General features: G+C 41.6%; 1 protein-coding gene across 3 annotated transcripts; it reads left to right on the top strand.

Moving 5' to 3' along the window:
- The first annotated feature begins 2319 nt into the window (after positions 1 to 2319).
- LOC139156925 (potassium channel subfamily K member 16-like) lies at positions 2320 to 24162 on the top strand. Of its 3 annotated transcripts, XM_070733127.1 has the most exons (7): positions 2336 to 2512; positions 3245 to 3325; positions 10766 to 10966; positions 11864 to 11984; positions 16758 to 16924; positions 21532 to 21700; positions 23759 to 24162. In XM_070733127.1, exons 3-7 carry the CDS (start codon positions 10772 to 10774, stop codon positions 24001 to 24003), a joined length of 897 nt encoding a protein of 298 aa, XP_070589228.1. In that variant the 5' UTR covers positions 2336 to 2512; positions 3245 to 3325; positions 10766 to 10771; the 3' UTR covers positions 24004 to 24162. The 3 variants fall into 3 exon arrangements, with proteins under 3 accessions (XP_070589238.1, XP_070589228.1, XP_070589218.1); XM_070733137.1 differs by lacking the exon at positions 3245 to 3325 and having other exon boundaries at positions 2320 to 2409; XM_070733117.1 differs by lacking the exon at positions 3245 to 3325.
- The last annotated feature ends 2378 nt before the right edge of the window (positions 24163 to 26540 follow it).

Genomic DNA, 26540 nt, shown 5'->3' with positions numbered 1-26540 from the left:
GATTTCATCTAAATCAAAACCAAGCAAAGCATATAATGGCCTACAAAATGCAGGGGCTAATGCTATGGAAATAATAATAATATATTCAGGTATTATAAATTCAGTTGTGTAACTAAACTCAAGGAAGGAAGACTTGTGTTGATTTTAGTTATTTTTAACTAATTAGTTACTCTAAAAAGGTTCATCCGTGCTAAAACATTCCCAACTTTTTCCTGTATAAAATAATCTCCATTAAATGTGTATTAGTTTCCCTGATATAGAGATAATATGCTGCCCAGCTGATGTACAAAGATGACCTCACAGACACCTGGGGGTACAGGTAAGCATGTCCAGAAAAAAGGGCAATAGGCCCATGACCTCACAGATATACTTCCCCTACCAAATAGTTACACAGTTAAAGGGTGATGCCAAGTTTCTCAGCAGACACTGAAAGCTGAAGTTGGGAGCAAGAGGACTCAAGTAGCAATGGATCTATGAAAGTGAGTGTGGTGCTAGTGGTTGGTTTAGAAGTGCTTCCATTGGCATGCATAAGTGCACCAGAGTGCCCTCCGTCCCCTGTCCTAATGCTTCTCTTTTACTATTATCATGTATATAAATATTATTATATCTTTGTATACCACCAATACATACTTGACAAAACAAATAAATAAAAAATAAAAATAAATTTACAGAGGAAAAAAACCCTGTCCTGGCAATAACAGGAATAAAGGAAATTACTTAAACAGTAGGCCAAATCAGCAGATACATATTTTATTTATTTATTAAATTTATCAACCACCCATCTTACCCCAGGGTAACACTGTGCAGCTTACAATATTAAAAGATAAAACTATCTAAATAAAATACAGTGGTGCCTCTACTTAAGAACTTAATTCATTCCGTGACCAGGTTCTTAACTAGAAAAGTTTGTAAGTAGAAGCAATTTTTCCCATAGGAATCAATGTAAAAGCAAATAATGTGTGCAAACCCATTAAGAAAGAAATAAAAGCTCGGAATTTGGGTGGGAGGAGGAGGAGGAGGAAGAAGAGTGCCCAGAGAAAGGAAAACGCTCTGTTTGCTCTGGGCTGCTTAGAGCAAAGGGAGCATTTTTTCCCCCTGGGTGCTGGCAGAGGTTTGTTCCCTCTCCAAGAGCCCAGAGAAAGGAAAATGCTTTGTTTGCTCTGGATTGCCAAAGCCTCCTTAAGCGCCACCGAAAGGCTCTTCTGGCAGCCCAGAAAAGCCCAAGATGGCCGGGAGGGGAATGGCAAGAAACCGGCCAGGCCTTCGTGCCGCTCTCAAATTTCCTGGGAAATTTTTCCCAGCTCAGGTTCTTAAGTAGAAAATGGTTCTTAAGAAGAGGCAAAAAAAATCTTGAACACCCGGTTCGTATCTAGAAAAGTTCTTAAGTAGAGGCGTTCTTAAGTAGAGGTACAACTGTACTACAAAAATATAAAAATACAAAACATAATAGCTAAAATTAAAATGTGTTGACAGGCTTGAGGCCACTAGATAATTAGCCCCTGACCTATGAATGGAATGCATGAATGGGAGTGATTTTAATGAATTTGAGTTTTAGATTAATTATATTAATATTGAATTTAGGATATTGTTAATATTTTGTATATGTTGTAAGCTGCCCCGAGTCCTCAGAGTGGGGCAGCATATAAAGCCAATAAAGAAATAAAGAAATAAATAAAAGATGGGGAGGGCAGGAGAAGGTTGAGTAGATGGGGACAGGTGAGATCTGATATTAATCTATCAAACACTTCCAACATGAAACCCTTTTGAGCCCCAAGCCAACTGGCAGAGCTCCTAGACCTTGCCAATAATTCCTCCATTGTCTTTTTCATACTTCTAATAGACACCTCAGGTATCAAGAAGATATTCCTGATCCACACAATATTGCCATATTCAGTAGCTATGGTTAGTTTCCCTCCATTGACCTATCTGAATAGCTTTTCATCTTATTGATTTAGCTCTGTTGTTTTTATCTTGCTACATTATTGTAGTTTTCAAATTTTTATGTATAGTCCAGGCAATGTTGATGATGAAGTAGTATAATAATAGCTAAGCAATCCAACCAAGAAATAGAAAATAATTTTGTGCCCCAAGTACCTAAAGATATCTTTAAAGAGCATAAAAACATTGGATATCTTGTGACCCATGTACTTGCAAAAATTACATTTCAAGCCACAGACTCATATTTCCCCCATATTTCTCTAAACCAGGGTTTCTCAAGCTCAGCAGCTTTAAGCTGTGTGGACTTCAACTCCCAGAATTCCCTGGCCTACATACTGGTCACTGACACTAATAAATGTCATTTACAGTGCTGCTGGTGATGTCATTTTATAGTTGCTTCTATAATTTGAGCAGATGTGGTTTTACAAAGATACTCTATGGCCATTGCTCATAGGTGATTGATCTGTTGAGGTATATTTCCAAGTCAGTTTTATCTTTGAAAGAGATGTGGTTATAATATCAATTAAACTACTATAAAGGGATGAACCCATTCTGCTAAATTGATTAATTGCAGGTAGGCATAACTTCTAAAAAATGTGGACTTATTTGGAATTCCCTCTTTAATTAAAATAGAAGCAATGGCTGTAATTTGATATTATTGTATCCATATTGCATTCAGTATTTTATTTATTTATTTATTTATTTATTTTATTAGATTTGTATGCCGCCCCTCTTGCTTATCTCGGTAAAAGCATTTTCACTGTGATAACTATCTTTTAACCTAAAAGCTTTTGTTTGGCACCCAATCTATATGTAGTAAATAGTTATCTTTATATAGGTAGCTGGGATGATTTAAAAAAAATCAAAGGAGAGAAAAAAGGAGTAAATATTTTATCTGCAGTTGCTTGGCCATTAAACCACTTAGTAATGCGTTTTATTGAAAAGCAATTTACCACTGTAAAAGGGAAGAGAAAATATTTCCATTTACTGTCTCAGTTATGTCCCAGGAGATAGTTCCATTATCATGCAGATAATGGTGATTCAGATGCATTAATTGATTTAGTTGAAATGCATCAAAATAAAGCTTCAGATTAGGTATAGCGAAGTTCCCTTGACACTTCAATCAGTTTAAAACGGAACTGACAAATATAATACCATTTCTCACAACTTTCCATTCAGAAAGCTTGTTCTGAGATAGAAGTAATAATTTGGGTATTGAAAAATAATAATTTGGGAAGTATTGTCATTTTAATTATCACAGATCTTCCTAAAAACCTTCATTTTTATCATTTTCCCCTTTAACCAGCATGAGAAGATAAAATTTCAATTTAAAGTTGTTCTGTATTTTTAAAGGACAATAATTCTTAGAGATTTGATTCAGCAATAGGTGAGTTTTAAATGAGCTATGTATTCTGTGCAAATGTTTCTGTTTCATTTCTTTTTCTATATTGATTTTGAAAGCCAAGATTGTACGGAATGTATACAGAGTACTACTGATTGTGGATTGGAAGTGAAAATACAGTATATACAGTGTGCCGATACCACAAATGTTAAGTTGATGGGATTTATTTTTAGTATTATTGTAACTTGTGAAAAAAATCATAACAGATTGGGTGTCTAACAAGGAGAGGAAAATATATGGAGGCAAGTGTAGAGGCAGGGAAAATATATTTATGCAGGTTTTACTTGACTGTAAAAAATACAACTTTAGTAATCGAGTTGTTGAAGCGTGGAACTCATTACCAGACTCCGTAGTATCATCCCCTAACCCCCAAACCTTTACCCTTAGACTATCCACGGTTGACCTCTCCAGATTCCTAAGAGGTCAGTAAGAGACGTATATAATCGCACTAGAGTAACTTCCATCCCCTGTCCTATAGTCTTTCCTATATCTCATATATCTTCTCTACTATACAGTATCTCTATAAGCTACATTGTATATTATTGTGCATTGGACTACAGTGATCCCCCGATTATCGCGAGGGTTCCGTTCCAAGACCCCTCGCGATAATCGATTTTTCGGGATGTAGTGGTGCGGAAGTAAAAACACCATCTGCGCATGCGCGCCCCTTTTTCCATGGCCGCGCATGCGCAGATGGTGTTTTTACTTCCGCACCTGGGAAGACCCAGCAGCTGAGGAGCCGCCTGCCTGCCCGCTTGTCCGCCGCTTTTCAGCTTGTCCGCTGCTTGTCCGCTTGTCCGGCCGCCACTTTTCCACCCGCCGCTTGTCCGCCGCTTTTCCGCTTGTCCGCCGCTTGTCCGCTTGTCCGGCCGCCACTTTTCCGCCGCTTTTCCAGCCGCCGCTTGTCCGCCACTTTTCCGCTTGTCCGGCCGCCGCTTTTCTTGTCCGCCCGCCGCTTGTCCGCTGCTCTGGGAGTTGAAGACGGTTCCTTCGGCCGCCCAGCAGCTGATCTGCTCGGCAGCGCAGTAGCAGCGAGGAGCCGAAGATGGGGTTTCCCCGTTGCCCACGCAAAGGGGAAACCCCATCTTCGGCTCCTCGCTGCTACTGCGCTGCCGAGCAGATCAGCTGGTGGGCGGCCGAAGGAACCTTCCCTGGGTGCCGCCCGCCACTCGAGAGCAAGAGGGGGAGAGATAGAGAAAGAGAGAGAAGGAAAGAAAGAGATGAGAGAGGGAGGAAGAGAGTGTGAGAGAGGAAGAAGCAAGATAGAGAAAGAGAGAGAGAAAGAAAGATGAGAAAGGGAGTGACGTCATCGGGTGAAAAAATCGCGATATAGTGTTTCGCAAAGATCGAGATCGCGAAACTCGGGGGATCACTGTAAATGAATGAATGAATGAATGAATGAATGCACTGGTGTAATGGATGACTTGTATAAAAGACCTTGGGGAAAGAGAGGAGTTGCTGCCTAGGATTCAGATAAGTGAGGCGGGAGCCCCAGTGTCTTAATAATCAGGGAAAGAAACCTAGGAAGGATCTTCCCTAATGGATCAAGCAATTGACAATGGTGTTATGAAGTTTGTGCATTCAGACTTTCAAGATTCTGTTAATGTAGACTATGAAAAAAAAATATAATTAGTTAATCTTGGGTTTCCTATCTGGTTTACTTATTGCATCCACGATGAAGTTATGATACATGTTATACTATCATTGCTGCCAATGGATTCCTAAGTTGTAAAATGTAGACTATAGCTTTATTTCAAATGCAAATAATAGGACAGGATCCTCCTCATTTCTCTGCTTAATTTAATTGGTGTAAAATAATGCCCCTTAGAGCTAAGAATGGCTCTTGAACTGGCATACAGTATATCTTTCTAATTTACAAAACTGTTCCTGAGTTCCAATTCTGAAGCCGGGTTATTCAAACACCTTGAGTGATTCTACGATGAAAAAGTTGAAGCCTTAGGTGTAGAATTAATGACTAAGATGAATCAGATTCCATATCCTGTGAATAGAAACAGTCAGGTTGTTTACAAGCACAAATGAGGTAATCATGTTGTTGATCCTTTTGGTTAAAATTGCAGCTGTTTTTCCCCCCATCTTAATTTTAAAGTGTAAACTAATATGAGCCAACCTGCAGCTTTTTCTTCTACTGTTGAGGTAGCAGATCAGTACTGTCATTTTTCCAGCTTTCCAGTTTGATGTTTACTTTTAGAATGTAATAATATAATATATAAAATAAAGTTACCGGTATATAGTATTTGTCAATATAAATTAACAGTCTTTAAATGACAAACAAGCACATTGTTAACATTTTATAGAAATTAAATTTAAAACATGCCTAACTCTGAAGTTCAAGCAAGAATATCTGTTTGAAAAGTTTCTAAATTTAATAAACAAATACATAAAAATAGATTTATTTAGTATCTGATATCAGCTAAGAATTTCAGATAATGGAAGTTTTTTTTTTAAAAAAAACCCCACTTGTAACAAAACTTTTAGATTATGAATCTAAAAATCAACAATCCAATTCATTTAATAAAACAGAGATTGTCCTGAGAAAGATTGTTCATATCAGAGAAATAAAGTAACAGTATTTAATCATGCCCAATTTGCCATGAGTTATGTTTCATGCACTTGTTGGGACTAAAGTTTTATATTGTAATATTAGACCTAACACCTACTTTTGTATGCAAAACAATATAGAAATTATTATTATTAAAGTTGAAATGTTCCGGATATTGTCAACATGACAAATGAATCCAAAATTTATGTTGCTAAATGACACAGTTGTGAACTTTGCCCCATTTTAAGACTTTTTTTGTCACATTAAGTGAATCATTGCAGTTGTTAAGTTAGTAACACAGTTGTTAAGTATGTTTGGCTTTCCTGTTGACTTCACTTGTAAGAAAGTTGCAAAAGGCAATTTCATGACTCCAGGACATTGCAACCATCATAAATATGAGTCAATTGCCCAGTGTCTGAATTTTGATCATGTGACCCTAGGAATGCTGCAATAGTTGTGAATGTGAAGTCACATTCCAATGCTGTTGTAACTTCAAACGATCTCTAAATTAACTGTAAATCGAGAATGACCTTGAGAAAAGGAATTAGATCTGAGCATGAATGAAGCAAATTTTAGAGGTGTAAGAGAAAGGAGATGTATTGATAAGCAATACATAGTACATAAAGATAAGCAAAAACTAGAAAATATCCTATCAGGAAGAAAATCAAAACTGTTCCTGAGTTCCAATTCTGAAGCCAGGTTATTCAAACACCTTGAGTGACTCTAAGATGAAAAAGTTGAAGCCTTAGGTGTAGAATTAATGACTAAGATGAATCAGATCCAATGCTGTTGTAACTTCAAACGGTCACTAAGTTAACTGTAAATTGAGAATGACCTTGAGAAAAGGAATTAGATCTGAGCATGAATGAAGCAAATTTTAGAGGTGTAAGAGAATCAAAGAGCCTGTGCATTTGTGTCTGGGAGGAAAGACAAAAAGGAGGCATCTTCAGATTAGCAATTTTATTGGCATCGGGCCAGAATACCTCCGGGACCGTCTTCTGCAGCACGAATCCGCTACCGGTTAGGTCCCATAGAGTCAGCCTTCTCTGGGTCCCGTCGACTAAACAATGTCGTCTGGCAGGACCCAGGGGAAGAGCCTTCTCTGTGGCGGCCCCAACCCTCTGGAACCAGCTCCCCCCAGAGATTAGAATTGCCCCCACCCTCCTTGCCTTTTGCAAGCTCCTTAAAACCCACCTCTGTCGTCAGGCATGGGGGAATTGAGATACTCCTTTCCCCCCAGGCCTAAACAAGTTATGCATGGTATGTTTGTGTGTATGTTTTGTTTTTTAATAAGGTTTTTTTTAATGATTTTTTAATTATTGGATTTATAATATATTGTTTCTATTGTTGCTGTGAGCCGCCCCTAGTCTGCAGAGAGAGGCGGCATACAAATCTAATAAATAATAATAATAATAATAATAATAATAATAATAATAATAATAATCGTAATCGTAATCGTAATCGTAATCATAATCATAATCATAATCATAATCATAAAGCATCTTACAAAGATAGAGCAAGAAATGAAGAGGGCACACGTCCTGCGACCCATTTCTGATTTGAGATAGAGTAAAATTCAGGTGAAATTAAATTAGAATTCATTTCTTTTGCTTTTCAAGCTATTAGGATCTGAACTTTCTGATATGAAGTACGCAGCACAAATTTCAATTGCTTACTACTGTAGATATTGAAAACTGACACAATTTGTTTTTCATGAGTTTGCAGGGAGACCCCAGTGATAGCTTCTCTCCCTAAATGTAATTAGCTTCTTTATATTTTCTCAGAATTTCAGCTCATAAATCCCCAAAGATTTGTATCTTAGATACTTCATATTCTACAGCTGGAGAACAGTTTGACTCTCGTCATTTGGTGTGTGGATGTGTGAATACGATGCTCATTTGCTGTAACTATAATGTCCTTGGAGGGTTGGGTAGCGAAGAAATATTGTCTTAGTGCCAAGCTTGTACATTTTGTGTGGGATTGTTGTGAAATGTAGAGAGAGAGGCAGTATGTTCTTAGGTTGTTAGAGGAAATAATATGCACCTCTCTTTTTCCTGTTTTGGGACCTTTTCCAGAAGCACATATTTGAATAGTGACTTTGGTTTTCAAAGAATTCCACCTTTACTTGTAAGATTATTTTTAGAATATTGAGATGTTTTAATTATGGAGTCAAATGGCCTTCTGAATTTATTTGCCAAATAATAACAACAACAGAATTGGAAGGGACTTTGGAGGTCTTCTAGTCCAGTGGTCCCCAACGTTTTTTCCACCAGGGACCAGTTTCAGCAAGACAATTTTTCTATGGCCCAGTGGGGGCGGAAAGGGGTGTGGTTGGGGGCGGGATTAAGCATGGGCGTGCTGGTCCTCCCCGCCCCTCTTTCCCGCCATCGTACTGTGGCCGGCAGAACCTGCCTCCCAAGCCCTCTTGCCCAGCGAGAGCTAAGCGCTGGAGAGAGGGGGTCAGGCTGGCCCTCCTGCCTCCCCCCAGCCAAAAACGCAAAAGCGCCCCGCGGCAGAAGCCAAAAGAGGTTTGAGCCTCTCGGTCCTTCCCGCCCCTCTGTCCCATCCATCGTCCTGTGGCCGGCAGAACCTGCCTCCCGAGGCCTCTTGCCCGGCGGGAGGCGAAGCGCTGGAGGGAGGGGGTGGCAGCATGAGGGCCGGCAGCTGCTGACTCCACGGACCGGTGCAACATGCCCCGCGGCCCGGTACTGGTCCGCGGCCCGGTGGTTGGGGACCCCTGTTCTAGTCCAATCCACTGCTTATGCAAGAAACCCTATACTACTTCAGACAAATGGTTATCCAACGTCTTCTTAAAAACTTCCAGTTTTGGAGCATTCACAACTTCTGGAGGCAAGCTGTTCCACTGATTAACTCTGTGGAGATTCAGCTCCGGTGATCTTGGAGGCTGATGTCTTAGAAGAACTTGAACGATTAAAGATAAATAAGGCAATGGGTCCAGATGGCATCCACCCCAGAGTTCTTAAATAACTCGGATCTGTCATTGCTACCCCCCTGACTGATTTGTTTAACCAATCCCTGTTAACAGATGTTCCCGAGGATTGGAGAATGGCCAGTGTTGTGCCTATCCACAAGAAGGGCAGTAGAGAAGAAGCTGGTAACTACAGGGCAGTTAGCTTGACATCAGTTATAGTTAAAATGATGGGGTCTCTACTCAAAAAAGAGGATAAACCAGCACCTAAAAACCAATAACCTATTGGACCCAAACCAGCATGGCTTTACTGAGGGCAAATCATGTCAGACTAATCTCATTGATTTCTTTGACTATGTCACAAAGGTGTTGGATGAAGGTGGTGCTGTGGATATTGCCTATCTGGACTTCAGCAAAGCCTTTGATACAGTTCCACATAAAGAGCTGATAGATATGTAAGTGATGATTGGACTTAATCCCTAAATAGTTCAGTGGATTTGCAGCTGGCTGAAGCGTAGATATCAGAGGGTTGTTGTTAATGGTGAGTATTCTGAGCAGAGACAGGTTACAAGCGGTGTGCCACAAGGTCTGTTCTGGGTCCTATTCTTTTTAATATCTTTGTGAGTGACATAGGGGAAGGTTTGCCTATTTGCCGATGACTCTAAAGTGTGCAATAGGTTTGATATTCCTGGAGATGTCCGTAATATGGCAAATTATTTAGCTTTACTAGATAAGTGGTCAAAGCAATAGAAACTAGAGTTTAATGTTTCCAAATGTAAAATAATGCACTTGGGCAAAAGGAATCCTCAATCTGAGTATTGTATTGGCAGTTCTGTGCTAACAAAAAATTCAGAAGAGAAGGATTTAGGGGTAGTGATTTCTCAAAATGGATGAACAGTGCAGCCAGGCGGTAGGGAAATCAAGTAGAATGCCTGGCTGCATAGCTAGAGATATAACAAGCCGGAAGAGGGAGATTGTGATCCCGCTGTATAGAGTGCTGGTGAGACCACATTTGGAATACTGTGTTCAATTCTGGAGACCTCACCTACAAAAAGATATTGACAAAATTGAATGGGTCCAAAGACAGGCTACAAAAATGATGGAAGGTCTTAAGCATAAAACGTATCAGGAAAGACTTAATGAACTCAATCTGTATAGTCTGGAGGACAGAAGCGAAAGTGGGGACATGATGGAAACATTGAAATATGTTAAAGGGTTAAATAAGGTTCAGGAGGGAAGTGTTTTTAATAGGAAAGTGAACACAAGAACAAGGGAGCACAAGCTGAGGTTAGTTGGGGGAAAGATTAGAAGTAGCGTGAGAAAATATTATTTTACTGAAAGTGTAGTAGATCCTTGGAAGAAACATCCAGCAGACGTGGTTGGTAAATCCACAGTAACTGAATTTAAACGTGCCTGGGATAAACATATATCCATCCTAAGATAAAATACAGGAAATGGTATAAGGGCAGACTAGATGGACCATCAGGTCTTTTTCTGCCGTCAATCTTCTATGTTTCTATGTTTTTAAAAGTGAGGAGACAGAATGACTAGTTGCCTGGAGCATTTGTTACTGAGGATGCTTCCAGCAGTTGTTAATGTTATCAAAAAATATTGTGAAGCCAGTTCCACTTAATGGGTTTATCATGGGAAGAAAAAACAACTGAAAAATATTATGGGACTGAGGCCAGAGTAATAACCAAATTCTCCTGGGAAGTTTTTGAAACAATATTTTGCTTTACTTAGGAAGTCCCTAAACTACTCTCAACCCTGAAACTATTGGGGGTGGGGGGGGGAGATGATTGACAATATCAGTTCAAATTCCAAGCAGAAATGAGAACTGCCCAGCTGGGATTTCATTCAATCACGGTTGGAAAAATTACAAATAAGGCCGTGTTTACCAACCTCTCTCTGTTTTTTTGCTTGCTTTCTCCCACAGGCCATCATGTTCTACAGCAGAGTACAGAGCTGTATGTTAGCAGCTGCCTATCTTGCTTATCTCCTGATGGGCGCTCTCGTCTTCCAGGTTCTGGAAAAAGATGTTGAGAAACTACATCAAGGGAACACCTTCAGAATGAAGGAGGACTTTCTGAAGAACTTCACTTCCCTCAGTGCTGCGGAGGTGAACGTCTTTGTTGAGGTAGGTAGGTCATTCTTTCTGAACTGAATCCCAAAAATAATGAATCCAAAAACTGTGGTGCTTTGAGTATCATTAGTGGAAAATGAAAGTTCCTCCCCTCCCCTCCCCTCCCCTCCCCTCCCCTCCCCTCCCCTCCCCTCCCCTCCCCTCCCCTCCCCTCCCCTCCCCTCCCCTCCCCTCCCCTCCCCTCCCCTCCCCTCCCCTCCCCTCCCCTCCCCTCCCCTCCCCTCCCCTCCCCTCCCCTGCCTTCTCCTTCCCTTTCCTTCCCTTTCCTTTCCATTTCCTTTCCATTTCCCTTCCCATCCCATCCCATTCCACCACCCCTTTTAATTATGAAATTGATGTATTAATCTGAATGTATTAATTCAAAGAATTTTAAAGAAAAGGCTATGGTATTTTTGAAAAAAAATTACCCTTTCATTTCAATTTTATTTGGTAAAATTCAGGGGTGCGTTCTAACTTACCTGCCAGTTTGCTTCCTCCCCTTCTGTGTGGGTGCATATGTGTTTTTCGTATGCATGCAGGCGCAGTACCAAAAAAATAAAAAAAATTCCCCTACCCCAAAAAGGTGGCACCAGATGCACAGTGCTAGAAACTCTGCTTCTGCGCAGAAGAAAAACAAAACAAAACAGGGAAACCCTCCCAATTTCCCCCCTCAAAAAGAAATTCCCCCAAAAAGATGGTGATGTCCATGAATCGGCACCAACAGAACCAGTTCTGTGACATCATTGGTGACATCATTATGATGTCACCAGCAAGTTGCTACCAGTTCAAGCGAACAGGTTTGAGTTCCTAGAGTCAGAAGATGCAGCTTCGTAGCAAAAACATATAAATAAATAAATGTTATTTGATAATCAGTTATGGTTATTGAAATGTCAAATGTCACCTTAATTACAGAATCTGATGGAAGCCGTGAGGAGGGGCATGTATCCAGCTGAAAATAAATTCTCTGATGAACACAACAATTGGGATTTCAGTAATTCTTTCTTCTTTGTGGGTTCTATGTTATCTACAATAGGTAAACTACTTATGCTTCTCGCTTAAATGTTTGTTAGTTTTTAAAATCACATCTGTATAGCCGAGCATCTCACCTAAAGCTACCGCACGAATCCCAGCAACCAATAAGGTCCCACAGAGTTGGCCTTCTCTGGGTCCCATCGACTAAACAATGTTGTTTGGCGGGCCCCAAGAAAAGAACCTTCTCTGTGGTGGCCCCGGCCCTTTGGAATCAACTCCCCCCTGAGATTAGAATTGCCCCCACCCTCCTTGTCTTTTGTAAATTACTCAAGACCCACCTTTACCGCCAGGCATGGGGGAGTTGAGACACCTTCCCCCAGGCTTTTTATATTTATGTTTGGTATGTATGTGTTGTTTGGTTTTTTAAATATAATAGGGTTTTTATATGCTTCTTTTTAATATTAGATTTGTTCCGCCATAATATTGTTTTTTACTATTGTTGTGAGCCGCCCTGAGTCTCTGGAGAGGGGCGGCATACAAATCTAATTAATAATAATAATAATAATAATAATAATAATAATAATAATAATAATAATAATAATATTGAAGTCAGAAACATTTATTGCAGTTTGCTTCAAGAGTCATTTTTATGCATCAGACTCCTAGATTTTATCTTCCTATTTCTTATAAAATCAAACAAACTATAATTCATTTTTGTGACAATTGTTAATATGAAATAGGGCAGCATATATATGTATAAGCAACAAAATCCTGAGCTTGAAATTCCAAATACTGTACACTTGTTTTAATTTATATCTAGAACGAGGCTGTGATCTTATCAAGAGGGAAACAGTTAAGAAGATAAAATACAAAACTGTGGAAAGTCTCTGCTGATAAATGGAAATAACTTTTTAAAAATGCATTTAGTCCCATTCCCTTCACCAAAAAGTTCAGAGGCCCATATATGAAGTTTTCTCATGTTATGATGCAGCAATGTTGTGAAACAGATTGCTGTGGGAAAATCTGTCCAATGCGAAAGGTCACTCCAAACGCCTGTAATAAAGTATTAGCCCAGCCCCAAAGACAATCCAACATTTAAATTGTTTAGAGACATTTAGCTTTTTAAAAAATATCTTTTTACACTTTTAAACTTTCTATAGAGCCATTTTGGTGCAGTGTTAAGATGCTGGCCTAGAAACCAGGAGACTCTGAGTTCTAATCCTGCTTTAGACCTCAAAGCTGGTTGGATGACTTTGAGCCAGTCATTCTCTTTCAGCCCAAGTGACCTCACAGTGTTGTTGTTGTGGAGAAAAATAGGAAGAGGAAAAGAATTAGGCCTTTTTCTACCTTGAATTACTTGTAATAAAAGCAGAATAAAAATCTGAGAGCCGGGGTGGCGCAGCAGGTAGAGTGCTGTACTGCAGGCCACTGAAGCTGACTGTAGATCTGCAGTTCAGCGGTTCAAATCTCATCACCGGCTCAAGGTTGACTCAGCCTTCCATCCTTCCGAGGTGGGTAAAATGAGGAGCTGGATTGTTGGGGGCAACATGCTGGCTCTGTTAAAAAGTGCTATTGCTAACATGTTGTAAGCCGCCCTGAGTCTAAGGAGGAGGGCAGCATAAAAATAGAATAAATAAATAAATAAGAAATAAACACCTTTTCTGCAATTCAAGAAAATATGTGCAGAATCACAGCTTTTATTCAGCATGTTATACCGATTCCTCCATGGACTGGTACTGGTCTGCGGCATGCCAGAAACCAAGCTGGAGAAACAAGTGAAGCTCCTTTCATGAGATTCAGGCAGCATGTGAAACCAAGCCCCCTCCAGCCCACGGGAAAACCTCTCTCCACGGAACCCGTCCCTGGTGCCCCAAAGGTTTGGGGGCAGGGGTGGGCTGCCCGGATGGGGGGGGGAACGCAGCAAAATAGCGAAAATGGAGCTCTACCCCAGAGCACCCAATTTTCACTGAAATAATAATAATAATAATAATAATAATAATAATAATAATAAATAATTTATTAGATTTGTATGCCGTCCCTCTCTGAAGACTTGGGGCAGCTCACAACAGTAATAAAAAGCAGTATAGCAATAGAACAAATCTAATAATAAAAAGATATATAAAACCCCAACAATTAAAAACCATACAGCACATACATACCAAACATAAAATATAAAAGCCAGGCTACTTTAAATTTTTTTAATTCCCCCATGCCTGGCGATATAGGTGGGTCTTGAGTAATTTGCGAAAGACAAGGAGGGTGGGGGCCATTCTAATCTCTGGGGGGAGTTGGTTTCAGAGGGCCGGGGCCGCCACAGAGAAGGCTCTTCCCCTGGGGCCCACCAAACAACATTGTTTGGTCGACGGGACCCGGAGAAGGCCAACTCTGTGGGACCTTATCGGCCGCTGGGATTCGTGCGGTAGAAGGCGGTTCCGGAGGTATTCTGGTCCAATGCCGTGTAGGGCTTTAAAGGTCATTACCAACACTTTGAATTGTGACCGGAAACTGATCGGCAGCCAGTGCAGACCACAGAGTGTTGGAGAAATGTTGGCGAATCTGGGAAGCCCCACGATAGCTCTCGCAGCTGCATTCTGCACGATCTGAAGTTTCTGAACACTTTTCAAAGGTAGCCCCATGTAGAGAGTGTTGCAGTAATCGAACCTCGAGGTGATGAGGGCATGAGCGACTGTGAGCAATGACTCCCTGTCCAAGTAGGGTCGCAACTGGTGCACCAGGCGAACCTGGGCAAATGCCCCCCTCGCCACAGCCGAAAGATGGTGTTCCAATGTTAGCTGTGGATCGAGGAGGACGCCCAAGTTGCGAACCCTCTCTGAGGGGGGTCAATAATTCCCCCACCCAGGGTAATGGACGGACAGATGGAATTGTCCTTGGGAGGCAAAACCCACAGCCACTCCGTCTTGTCTGGGTTGAGTTTGAGCTTGTTGAAAGAAAGTAAAAACTTTGGTGGCCCTTCACTTGTTGGGGGGCACTGTTATAAATGGACTATATTAAAACCACAAACACTCTTCTGTAGATGCATTTCTGTAGGGTTGGGAACCCCTTTACGCATTATCATGTCTGTAGTATACGAGAGAATATCATTTTTTTGTATTTTCCATATGGAAGACTTAATAACAATCTTCTCCGACTTTCTAAATGCATGACAAATGCAAGGGCGGCTGATAGGGAAGAAAGAATATCATTAGTATTTGTTCAAAACTGTGGTGAACAAGAAATAGGGCTTGTCTGGATCTCCTGGGAAGGTTCAGGCTTCGGACTTGATGTATCCCAGGCTACTTTAACTTTGGCTAACTCATTTAGAAGAACAGATAAATAGTTTTTCTGATTATTTTGGGTTGCTTGGCTAAATCTTCTTGGGATTTCAGCCTAAAACAACATTGTCTGTTCTTTAAACCATGTAGAACATGTTGCTTATTTCATCTGCATGCTTAGAGTGGAAATAAACGTGAGTCAATGCAACGCAAGGAGTATTGTAATACGAGAATATTGTGATAATATTCTTATCCAAATGTGTGTGAATTATTTAAGACCCCAAACTCCTTTGGCATTGGTCAACTGAATTCCTCAACTGAATCCTACCCCTACAGTTGCCATGGAATGGTCTTTTTTTTAATATACCAACGACAAGAAAATGATAAAAGATGTGCAGAGAAAACTGCAGAATTACATTTAATATCTAGGTTTCGTCCTTGCCTCAGCCACTTCATCTTGGTCCTAGAAAAAGTTACATATGTCTAGGGAAGAAATCCAGTTGTGCTGATAATCATAGATGATTCAAGAAAATGAAAGCCTTAGAGCAGTGTTTCCCAACCTTGGCAACTTGAAGATATTTGGACTTCAACTCCCAGAATTCCCCAGCCAGCATTCGGGGTAGCTTTAGGGGTAGTGATTTCTGACAGTCTCAAAATGGGTGAACAATGCAATCAGGCGGTAGGGAAAGCAAGTAGGATGCTTGGCTGCATAGCTAGAGGTATAACAAGCAGGAAGAGGGAGATTATGATCCCGCTATATAGAGTGCTGGTGAGACCACATTTGGAATACTGTGTTCAGTTCTGGAGACCTCACCTACAAAAAGATATTGAAAAAATTGAACGGGTCCAAAGACGGGCTACAAGAATGGTGGAAGGTCTTAAGCATAAAACGTATCAGGAAAGACTTCATGAACTCAATCTGTATAGTCTGGAGGACAGAAGGAAAAGGGGGGACATGATCGAAACATTGAAATATGTTAAAGGGTTAAATAAGGTCCAGGAGGGAAATGTTTTTAATAGGAAAGTGAACACAAGAACAAGGGGACACAATCTGAAATTAGTTGGGGGAAAGATCAAAAGCAACATGAGAAAATATTATTTTACTGAAAGAGTAGTAGATCCTTGGAACAAACTTCCAGCAGACGTGGTTGGTAAATCCACAGTAACTGAATTTAAACATGCCTGGGATAAACATATATCCATCCTAAGATAAAATACAGAAAATAGTATAAGGGCAGACTAGATGGACCATGAGGTCTTTTTCTGCTGTCAGACTTCTATGTTTCTATGTAAGTTGCCAAGGTTGGGAAACACTGCCTTAGAGAACTCAAGGAAGGTGGCATTTGGAAACTCCAAACTAATGACATCCTGAAGGAAAAAGAGTTATTTTTCAAACTGTATCTTGCTTGTAAATGCAGGAAGGAAGTACCAATAGTAATAAATAATATACATCTTTAATTGGGGTTCTATTCTGTCCTTTGCTCCGGATAAAGGGCAACATTTTGTTGCAACATAACATAATGCTCACCAGTATATTCTCTGTAAATTTCATGTTTTCACAGGCTACGGAAACCTCTCTCCCAAAACAGCTGGTGGTCAGCTTTTCTGTGTCTTTTTTGCTCTCTTTGGAATCCCTCTGAATATTGTCTTTTTGCAGCATATAGGCAAGATGCTCTCCACGGTCTGCGAACAGCTAGCTAAATGGCTGTATGGGAAAGGTATAAAGAAGGTAAAATAAATTTTAAAACCCACAACTTTATTCCATGATTATTTATGACAAATAAGCCAAGAAGTTTAAGGTGATAATTTAATTGAAGAACAGTCTGATTCATGCATCAGTCAAACAGAAATTACCATTATTTAAAGCTGTTTTGCAGCTGCACATTATCAGCAAAACACATCCGTACTAAAGTTACAGCAATGTAGCTATCAAGATATATTGAATAACTGTGTAATTTCATTAAATCCATTTCTGGAAACAAAATATTTCTGGTCCATTAATCTGATTTATGGGCCAGTTAATGTGCACCACCAGAGGCCCGAAAGCTGCAAATGGTTCATTTAATCCAGGCCAAACCAGGGCACAATATCTCAGATTTCGCATTCGTGTGCTCGCTGCTCTCATGCAATTTCACTTCTGTGCATGCTCAGAAGATGGATTCAGTCCGAAACACAGCTGAAAAGCTGATCATATGCACCAAACATAGGCACAAAGGACAAATTCCTTGTGTGTCCAATTACACTTGGCCAATAAAGAATTCTATTCCATTCCATTCCATTATTATTCCATTCCATGCCATTATTAGCAGGCAGAAGGGCTTTTTTCCAAGCATAGAAGCCATCCAAACACAGGGAAATTTGCTAAAAATTCAGAAAAAAAGATGGCGGCGCGCACAGACCGGCACCAACAGAACCAGATCCGTGACGCCAATCTTACATCACCAGTGGGTCGCTAACAGTTTGAGTGACCTGGTTTGAACCGAGAGGAACCCATCTCTGTTCAACACCTGAATCTTAAAACATTTCGCTTAAACTTTGACATTTAAGCCTAACACATACATAGTTGAAGAACACAATTCAATTCTTATAACCACCTTCAAAGTGGAAGCCCAAGAGCTCGAAGTCGTCTGGGTGTATGGGGAGGAGCCGGAATGCTGACTTAATGTCGCATTTACCCATAAGGGCTCCAACCCCACACTTCCTAACCATGGCCACGGCCGCATCAAAGGATGCGTACCGGACTGAACAAAGTTCGTCAGGAATGAAGTCATTCACTGACTCCCCTTTTGGAAAAGACAAATGGTGAATCAACCTAAATTCACCACTCGCCTTTTTGGGGACCACCCCCAATGGGGACACCCTAAGATTCGGGAAGGGCGGCTCTGGGAAGGGCCCGAGGATCCTGCCCTCGGCCACCTCCTTCCGGATCTTTTCCCTAACAATGTCTTCATGCCCCACAACCGACCTAAGGTTGTCGGACATGAAGGCTTTCCTAACCCCCACGTAAGGGATCCTGAATACCTGAGAAAAACCTAGCAAGAGAGCATCCGCTCTCGAGCGAGGGTGGTAGTCCTCCAACCAACCCTCTAAAGCCTGCAGATTAATTGGGCTGGGCCCCTTTACCCCCAGCTGGTGGGGGCGGCTTAGGTGGACCCCCCCCTTTTTGTCCCTCCCTTTTTTCGGGCGAGGGCACACTGACGTGGCATGGGGGCCTCCACAATTCCCACAGGCATGTTTATACTTGCAAAAGGGGCGAAAAGACGCCCCCTTCGCAGCAAACTCATGACATGCAGGGGAGGCTCCCTTCCCCGCCCCCCCCGGCCGCGTTGGCCGGGGCAGAAGCCATGGGCTCCTCCTCCATGTAGTGCCCACTATCCGTCCTATCACAACCTTCTTTACCGGACATGTAGGTCGCCTGAAACCAGAGGTCAGGCACCACCATGTCCCAAGGCAGCGTGGGGTCAAAGGCCACTCGCATCCTAAACCCCTTATCATAGTGCCGCCATATGGTCCCCTTATACTCAAAATGTACCCTCGCTATGAGGTCAATATATTTGAGCATGGCAGCGGCCCTAGCCGGCTGCCTTTGAATCACCACTGAGGCATAGGTCAAGTAAGCGTACAGCCAGGAGCTGAAACACTTACTTACCTTCGTCTTTTTTGGCTTTTCCCCTGGCACTAAGTCCTTTTCTTGCTTGGGAACCTCCCGGTTTAAGAGGGAAAACAAATCAACGTACTCCCCCCTCCAAATTGCCTCCTTAACAGCAGGGTGCAAGTGAAACCCCAGAGGAGTGGCCGGCAATCCCGTCGGGATTGCCCCGGCCTTGAGGCTGGCAAAAGGGTCCCACACAGTGGAAGTCCCCATCCCCGGGAAACCCACTGGGTAAGGTAACAAGGGAGGAGGAGGCATGACCGCCGGTGCAGGCGGCACCCAGGCCCCCGCTCCTGGCGCCCCAGGCCCTAGCGGAAAAGCCACCCCAGGGGGAGGCACCCCCGGGGCAGAGACCGGCGGGGACCACACTTGAGTACAAGTGCCCGCCGGGGACCCAAACTGAGGGACCCCACTTGTAAAGCCGGGCGTGGCAAAGGCCTGGCCGGGCAGCAGGGGAAGTGAGGGAGATGTGGTGTGTGGTGCAACCTCACCTGTCCCATAGGAGGGGGAAGACATCGAAGGCAGGCCCGGGAGACCGGGCAACACGAGGCCGACAAAATGGCCGATGAGGAGCAGACACCCAGCCGAGTGTCTGCTCTGGTGATCTGTCTGGGCGAAAAGGCTGAGCCCGGGCCTGCACTCCCTTATATAGGACTGGCAGGCCCCGCCCGGACGCATCACCGATCAGGCCATCTGTGGCCTGATCCTCGGCCGAAGTCTCGCTCTCGCGAGACTTCAGCCGAGAAACAAGATGGCGGCTCCGCCGAGTGCCCGGTCGCCCCATTGCCTGTCGGCAAATGCCACCAGCGGGTAAGTCCGCCGGCGCTATTCTTATAACTTAACAATTTCTTAACAATATCTTACTCTTTTCTTTTAGGATTATCTTTTGTTGTCCTCTCTAAAGCTTTCCCAATTTTTCTCATTTGGTATGTGTTATCAAGGCAATGTTAATTCGTGGCAGTTCAATAGATATAATGACCAAACAGTTTATATTATCTATCCACATAGGTTTTTGGGTGAAATTCAGGAGTGGTTTATCACCGACACAGTTTGAAATGATGCCTTTGTCATTGTCAGGCTTTCTATATTGCTGTTGGTGTGTGAATGCTCTGCCCACCCAATTCCATGGAATCCAGGAAGTGATCACCTTGGCGTCTTTAGCAACCTGCCAGTGACGTCAAAGCTCCGAACGCCGAACACGACCCCGAACTTTGCCCGAAGTTTGGAAAAATTTCGGGTTTGTGTTCGGCATACCGAACACTGTAAAATTCGGTACGGACCCGAATTGTGCGGGTTCAGTTCGCCCATCACTACTTACAATCATTCATTTAGTGGCCATTCAAAGTTACATTGGTACCGAAAAAACTGCACTTACTACAGTTGCAACGCTGTCATGGTAACAGCCGCCCCGAGTCTGCGGAGAGGGGCGGCATACAAATCTAAATAAATAAATAAATAAATAAATAAATAAACAGGATCAGAATTTGAGTGCATGGCAATTGACATATTTACGACAGTTGCGGCATTCCAGAAACATGTGATCTCCATTTGAAACCTTCCCCGTCAGCTTCCGACAAGCAATGAAAATAAGAGGAAGCTGAATTCACTTAACAATTGCTTGATTCATTTAACAACTATGGCAAAAGAGTCATAAAATCAGGAATGCTTAACAGTTGCCTTGCCCTGATTGTGGTAATTTGAAGACTATCTGTATGCAATAGGAGGCAATCTCACACTACTTACCAGAGCTTACAAAACTTTTGCCAGACCCATCCTCGAATACAGCTCATCTGTTTGGAACCCATATCACATCTCAGACATTAACACCCTTGAAAATGTCCAAAGATACTTCACCAGAAGAGCCCTTCACTCCTCCAGTCGAAATAGAATACCCTACGAGACTAGATTTTAGATCCTGGGCCTAGAAAGTTTAGAACTAAGACGCCTTAAACAAGATCTAAGTATTGCCCACAAGATCATATGCTGCAACGTCCTGCCTGTCGGCGACTACTTCAGCTTCAACCACAACAACACAAGAGCACACAACAGATTTAAACTTAATATTAACCGCTCCAAACTTGACAGTAAAAAATATGACTTCAGTAACCGAGTTGTCGAAGCGTGGAACTCATTACCGGACTCCATAGTGTCATCCCCAAACCCCCAACACTTTACCCTTAGATTATCTACGGTTGACCTATCCAGATTCCTAAGAGGTCAGTAAGGGGCGAGTACAAGTGCACTAGAGTGCCTTCCGTCCCCTGTCCTATTGCTCTCCTATATCTCCTATATACCTTTCCTCTATTCCTATATCTCTTCTTCTATTCTTTCATTGATATATTCTATTCCTATATCTTCTTTTCTATTATTTCTTAGATATATTTTACTATGAGTATCTCCTCTATAACCTTCATCATGTATTTTACTATGTGTATATTGATATATACCCACTAAAACCCTCATTGTGTATTGGACTTTTATATCCTTTCTTTATATATAATAACTCATGTCTATCCTCTTCAATATGTATTGTGCATTGGACAAAATAAATAAATAAATAAAAATAAAAATAAATATAAGACGGTAGAAGTCCTGGAAATTGGCAGGCAGGCAGGCAGAGGCAGCTGTCTGTACCAGGAACAATTTTCTTGTATCCAATCAGTTTTTCCCCCTTTGTTTTTCAGAAAACAGCAAGGAGCTTGACGCTTCTGTTCTTCCTGGTTATGGGGATATTAGTGTTTCTTTGTGTGCCATCGTTCATCATTCGAAAAATAGAGGGCTGGTCCTATAGTGAAGCAATTTATTTTACATTTATTACCCTTAGCACCATCGGATTTGGAGATTATATGATAGGTAAGTTTTCCTGTAACATTTTCAAAACATTTCTTCCTGTTTGGATCAGGATTTGCTCCTACACTACAGTAGGTTCTGATGCAGTTAAGATACTAAATGGAAACTTGACTTTTAGAATGGTTGTGGAAGAGAACCTATTTTGTACATTCAAGGTGTGTGGTTGCAACCACTGTGCACACCAGATACTACATGGCTGAGCTGGGAAGGTTTTTTTAGCTTGTGGGTGACATGGGTTGCTGAATAACATTCAAAGGAGTGTTGCTGTATACCTGAACATCCCTGGGTGCACTGTGCGCAGTCCTAAGTTCAGTGGTATGCAGCAGAGGTCTTCAAACTTGGCAACTTTAAGACTTTGGACTTCAATTCCCATAAATCCATTCAAAGGTGTCCAGAGATACTTTACTGGAAGAGCCCTCCACTCCTCTACTCGCAACATAATATCTTACACAACCAGACTTGAAATCCTGGACTTAGAAAACTTAGAACTATGTCGCCTCCGGCACAACCTAAGCGTAGCTCATAAAATTATCTGCCTCAACATCTTATCAATGACTACTTCAGCTTCAACCACAACTTCTGGAATCAACTCTCTCCCCCTCCCCAGAGATTAGGACTGCCCCCACCCTCCTTTCCTTTTGCAAACTCCTGAAAACCCATCTACGTTGCCAGGCTTGGGGAAATTGACATACTCCTAGCTGTTCTGATTTATGTACGGTTTGTCTGGACTGTATGATTGTTTTTTATAAGGGTTTTTAAAAATTGTTTTTAATACTGGATTTGTATGTGTATTGCTTGCATTATTATTATATTATTAATACACAAGCACATAACAGAAAGTGAACACACAAAGTGAACCACCCAAACTTTAGCAACAGATTAATGCCTGGAACTCACTACCTGACTCTGTGGTCACCAAACCCCCAAAACTTTACCCTTAGACTGTCCACTGTTGACCTCACCCAAATCCTAAGAAGTCAGTAGGGGGTGTGCATAAGCACACCAGCGTGGCTACTGTCTCTGTCTAATTGTTCCCTCTTATCAGTACCCATTTTGTGTATATAAACAATTTTATATCTATGTGTATTACAAATATGTACTTGACAAAATAAATAAATAAAATAAAATAAATAAAATTTCCAGCCAGCCCAGCTGGTGGGTGTCGTGTGGCTTGGTGGACATAGCTTGGTGGATAGGGCAAGAGAAGGATACTGTAAGATCTCCATTTCCTCCCAATCAGCTGGGATTCAGGAGGCAGAAAATAGATGGGGACAGGACCAACCAGAAGTGGTATTTACCGGTTCTCCCAACTAGTCAAAATATGCAATACTGGTTCTCCGAATTACTCAAAATTTCCAATACCGGTTCTCCGAATTACTCAAAATTTCCAATACCGGTTCTCCGAATTACTTAAAATTTCCTATACCGATTCTCCGAATTACTCAAAATTTCCAATACCGGTTCTCCGAATTACTCAAAATTTCCAATACCGGTTCTCCGAATTACTCAAAATTTCCTATACCGGTTCTCCGAATTACTCAAAATTTCCTATACCGGTTCTCTGAATTACTCAAAATTTCCAATACTGGTTCTCCAAATTACTCAAAATGTCCAATACAGGTTCATCAGAACTGGTCAGAACCTGCTGAAACCCACCTCTGACAATATGCCATGAATAAAATAATTTAGCATTATGTCTAAAGCGGCCCTTTAACCAGTCGTGATATTATGCCATTTCAGACCGGCTTGGGCGAACCTGTAGTAGTGACTTTGGGTGGGCCAGCCCACCTGCCTGGACATAATGCTGTCCTGTTTAGCCACATTTTCAAGGATGGGCACATGTCTGGAAGGCGCACGAGCAAGTAAAGCGCGTGCACAGATTTGCGAATGGGGAGGGAAGGTAAGTGAATGTTACCCCTGCCTTTAACTACAGCACATCATCAACAATTTAGTCTGCCTGGGATGCAGTTTTCTTCCCTGAAGTGGAGAAATTCAGATAATACGCTTTTGCTTTTTAAATTATTTTGTCTTATTCAGCTTTTCCTCCTTCTGTGTTTCCAGGGAGGCAACATGACAAATTCTACTTCCCTGGCTATCGGATTGTGGTTGCAATTTGGATAATCTTTGGACTTGCTTGGATAGCACTACTGTTTAATTTACTGACAACATTATTGGAAGACCCAAATGAGAAACCCATTGAGGATTATCTTCAGGTCAAGACTGTCAGAAAGAAAAAGAACTCAGAAAAGGATCCATCTTCGTCACTGGAAGATGGCTCAGCATTATATTCCAGTAGAGATGGATAAAACAATCTGTTATAATTGTAGATCGCAGTTGGACTTTTCACTGATATTTGATATCATTGCAGTATTTTGCTGGTTGCTTTGAAAAGTAACTCGCTGATTTTAAATTATATTGAAAATGCAAAATAAACAGCAAGCCTGCAAAAAACGATTCTGCTTTCCAAATTAGAATAGAATAGAATTTTATTGGCCAAGTGTGATTGGACACACAAGGAATTTGTCTTTACATATTTAGCCTTCATAAAGCCCAGAGTCTTCGGAGAGAGGCGACATACAAATCTAATAAATTATTATTATTATTATTATTATTATTATTATTATTATTATTATTATATATTCTTCACAATATATTTTCTCAAATTTCTGCAACTTCAATTTTCAGAACTGCAGGTTAATAGCTGAACTATCATATTTTGTCTCCAAATCCTTGCAATGTTATGGAAATAAACTGGAAAACTATCATAAAATAAAGCAGTGGCAATTTTGCAGTCTAGCCTACATCCCTGAGATTTCATGTAGTTTCTAAATCAGACTCTGTTTAGCTTTTACGAGATCAGCCAAAGCTGGCCAGACGCTGCCACCTACAGTACTTCTCGATAAATCAGTGACAGTGCTATATTTGTTGCCTAGTGTGGATATTAAATGTTTTATTAAGAATGTTCATTTAACTTGTTAAAAGAGTTATGGTTCAGGTTTGTTTGTTTATTGATTTGATTTGATTTGATTTCTATGTCGCCCTCTTCAAGGACTCGTGGTGGCTCACAACATATTAATAATAATAATAATAATAATAATAAAAATAATAATAATAATTTATTAGATTTGTATGCTGCCCCTCTCTGAAGACTCGGGGCGGCTCATAACAATAATAAAAACAATGTTACAGTGGAACAAATCTAATATTAAAAGGGAAAAAATATAAAACTCCATCATTTAAAACCAAACAACACATACATACCAAACATAAAATATAAAAGCCTGGGGGAGGTGTCTCAGTTCCCCCATGCCTGGCGATACAGGTGGGTCTTGAGTAATTTAGAAAGACAAGGAGGGTATATATAAAATATACAATAATAATGTAATCCAATTAACTAATTAAAAATCTAAAAAGACCCCCCCCCCAAAAAAACAATAAAAAACCCAGTCATTTCATTCACTCCACATTCTCTCAACACATTCATTGGGCAGGGGGCAAAGATCTAATGGCCCTAGGCCTGGCGGCATAAGTAAGTCTTCAGACTCTTATGGAAGGCAAGGAGGGTAGAGGCAGTATGAATCTCTGGGGGGAGCTGATTCCAGAGGGCCGGGCCCCCCACAGAGAAGGCTCTCCCTCTACATCCCGCCAAACGACATTGTCTGGTTGACGGAACCTGGAGGAGGCCAACTCTGTGGGATCTGACTGGTTGCTGGGATTCATGCGGCAGAAGGTGGTCTCGGAGGTATTCTGGCAGCATGCCATGTAGGGCTTTATAGGTCATAACCAACACTTTGAATTGGGTCCGGAAACCAATTGGCAACCAATGCAGACCCCGGAGTGTTGGAGAAATGTGTTTCCTTTTTTTTGCAGTGAAAATAATAAGACTGGAAAAAAAAATCTGACTGGGGTGGGTGTAACATTCCTGCTTGAGCACGGGGTTGGACTAGATGACCTGCAAGGTCCCTTTCAACTCTAATAATAAACAAGCAAACAAATTCTTTATGTGTAATGCTAATGCCAAAACATTACGGCTGTCCTTTGAAAAAAAAAATCCCAACACAGCAAATTTAGATTCCTTTTTTGGGGGGGGGGATATAATTTTTATTATTATTTTTCACATCTTAGAGATTCCAATTTACATACCTCAGATTAAAATATAATACAATACAATATCAAATGCCAAATTCTTAGTCAAATTAATCAAATTTTTCTAATTATTTATCCAATTTATTCTGGTATATTAGAAAACCATCTCTCAGCTGTGGCGAGGGGGGCGTTTGCCCAGGTTCGCCTGGTGCACCAGTTGCGGCCCTATCTGGACCAGGATTCATTGCTCACAGTCACTCATGCCCTCATCACCTCGAGATTCGACTACTGTAACGCTCTCTACATGGGGCTACCTCTGAAAAGTGTTCGGAAACTTCAGATCGTGCAGAATGCAGCTGCGAGAGCAGTAATGGGCTTACCTAGGTATGCCCATGTTTCACCATCACTCCGCAGTCTGCATTGGCTGCCGATCAATTTCTGGTCACAATTCAAAGTGTTGGTTATGACCTTTAAAGCCCTTCATGGCATCGGACCAGAATACCTCCAAGACCGCCTTCTGCCGCACGAATCCCAGCGACCGATTAGGTCCCACAGAGTGGGCCTTCTCCGGGTCCCGTCAACTAAACAATGTCGGTTGGCAGGCCCCAGGGGAAGAGCCTTCTCTGTGGCGGCCCCGGCTCTCTGGAACCAACTCCCCCCGGAGATTAGAACGGCCCCTACTCTCCCTGCCTTCCGTAAAGTTCTTAAAACCCACCTTTGTCGTCAGGCATGGGGGAACTGAAACACCTCCCCCGGC

The sequence above is a fragment of the Erythrolamprus reginae genome, chromosome 1, assembly GCF_031021105.1.
Source record: "Erythrolamprus reginae isolate rEryReg1 chromosome 1, rEryReg1.hap1, whole genome shotgun sequence".
In the NCBI taxonomy this organism is placed as follows: Eukaryota; Metazoa; Chordata; class Lepidosauria; order Squamata; family Dipsadidae; genus Erythrolamprus; species Erythrolamprus reginae.
This window is presented reverse-complemented; position numbering and strand designations above follow the sequence as displayed.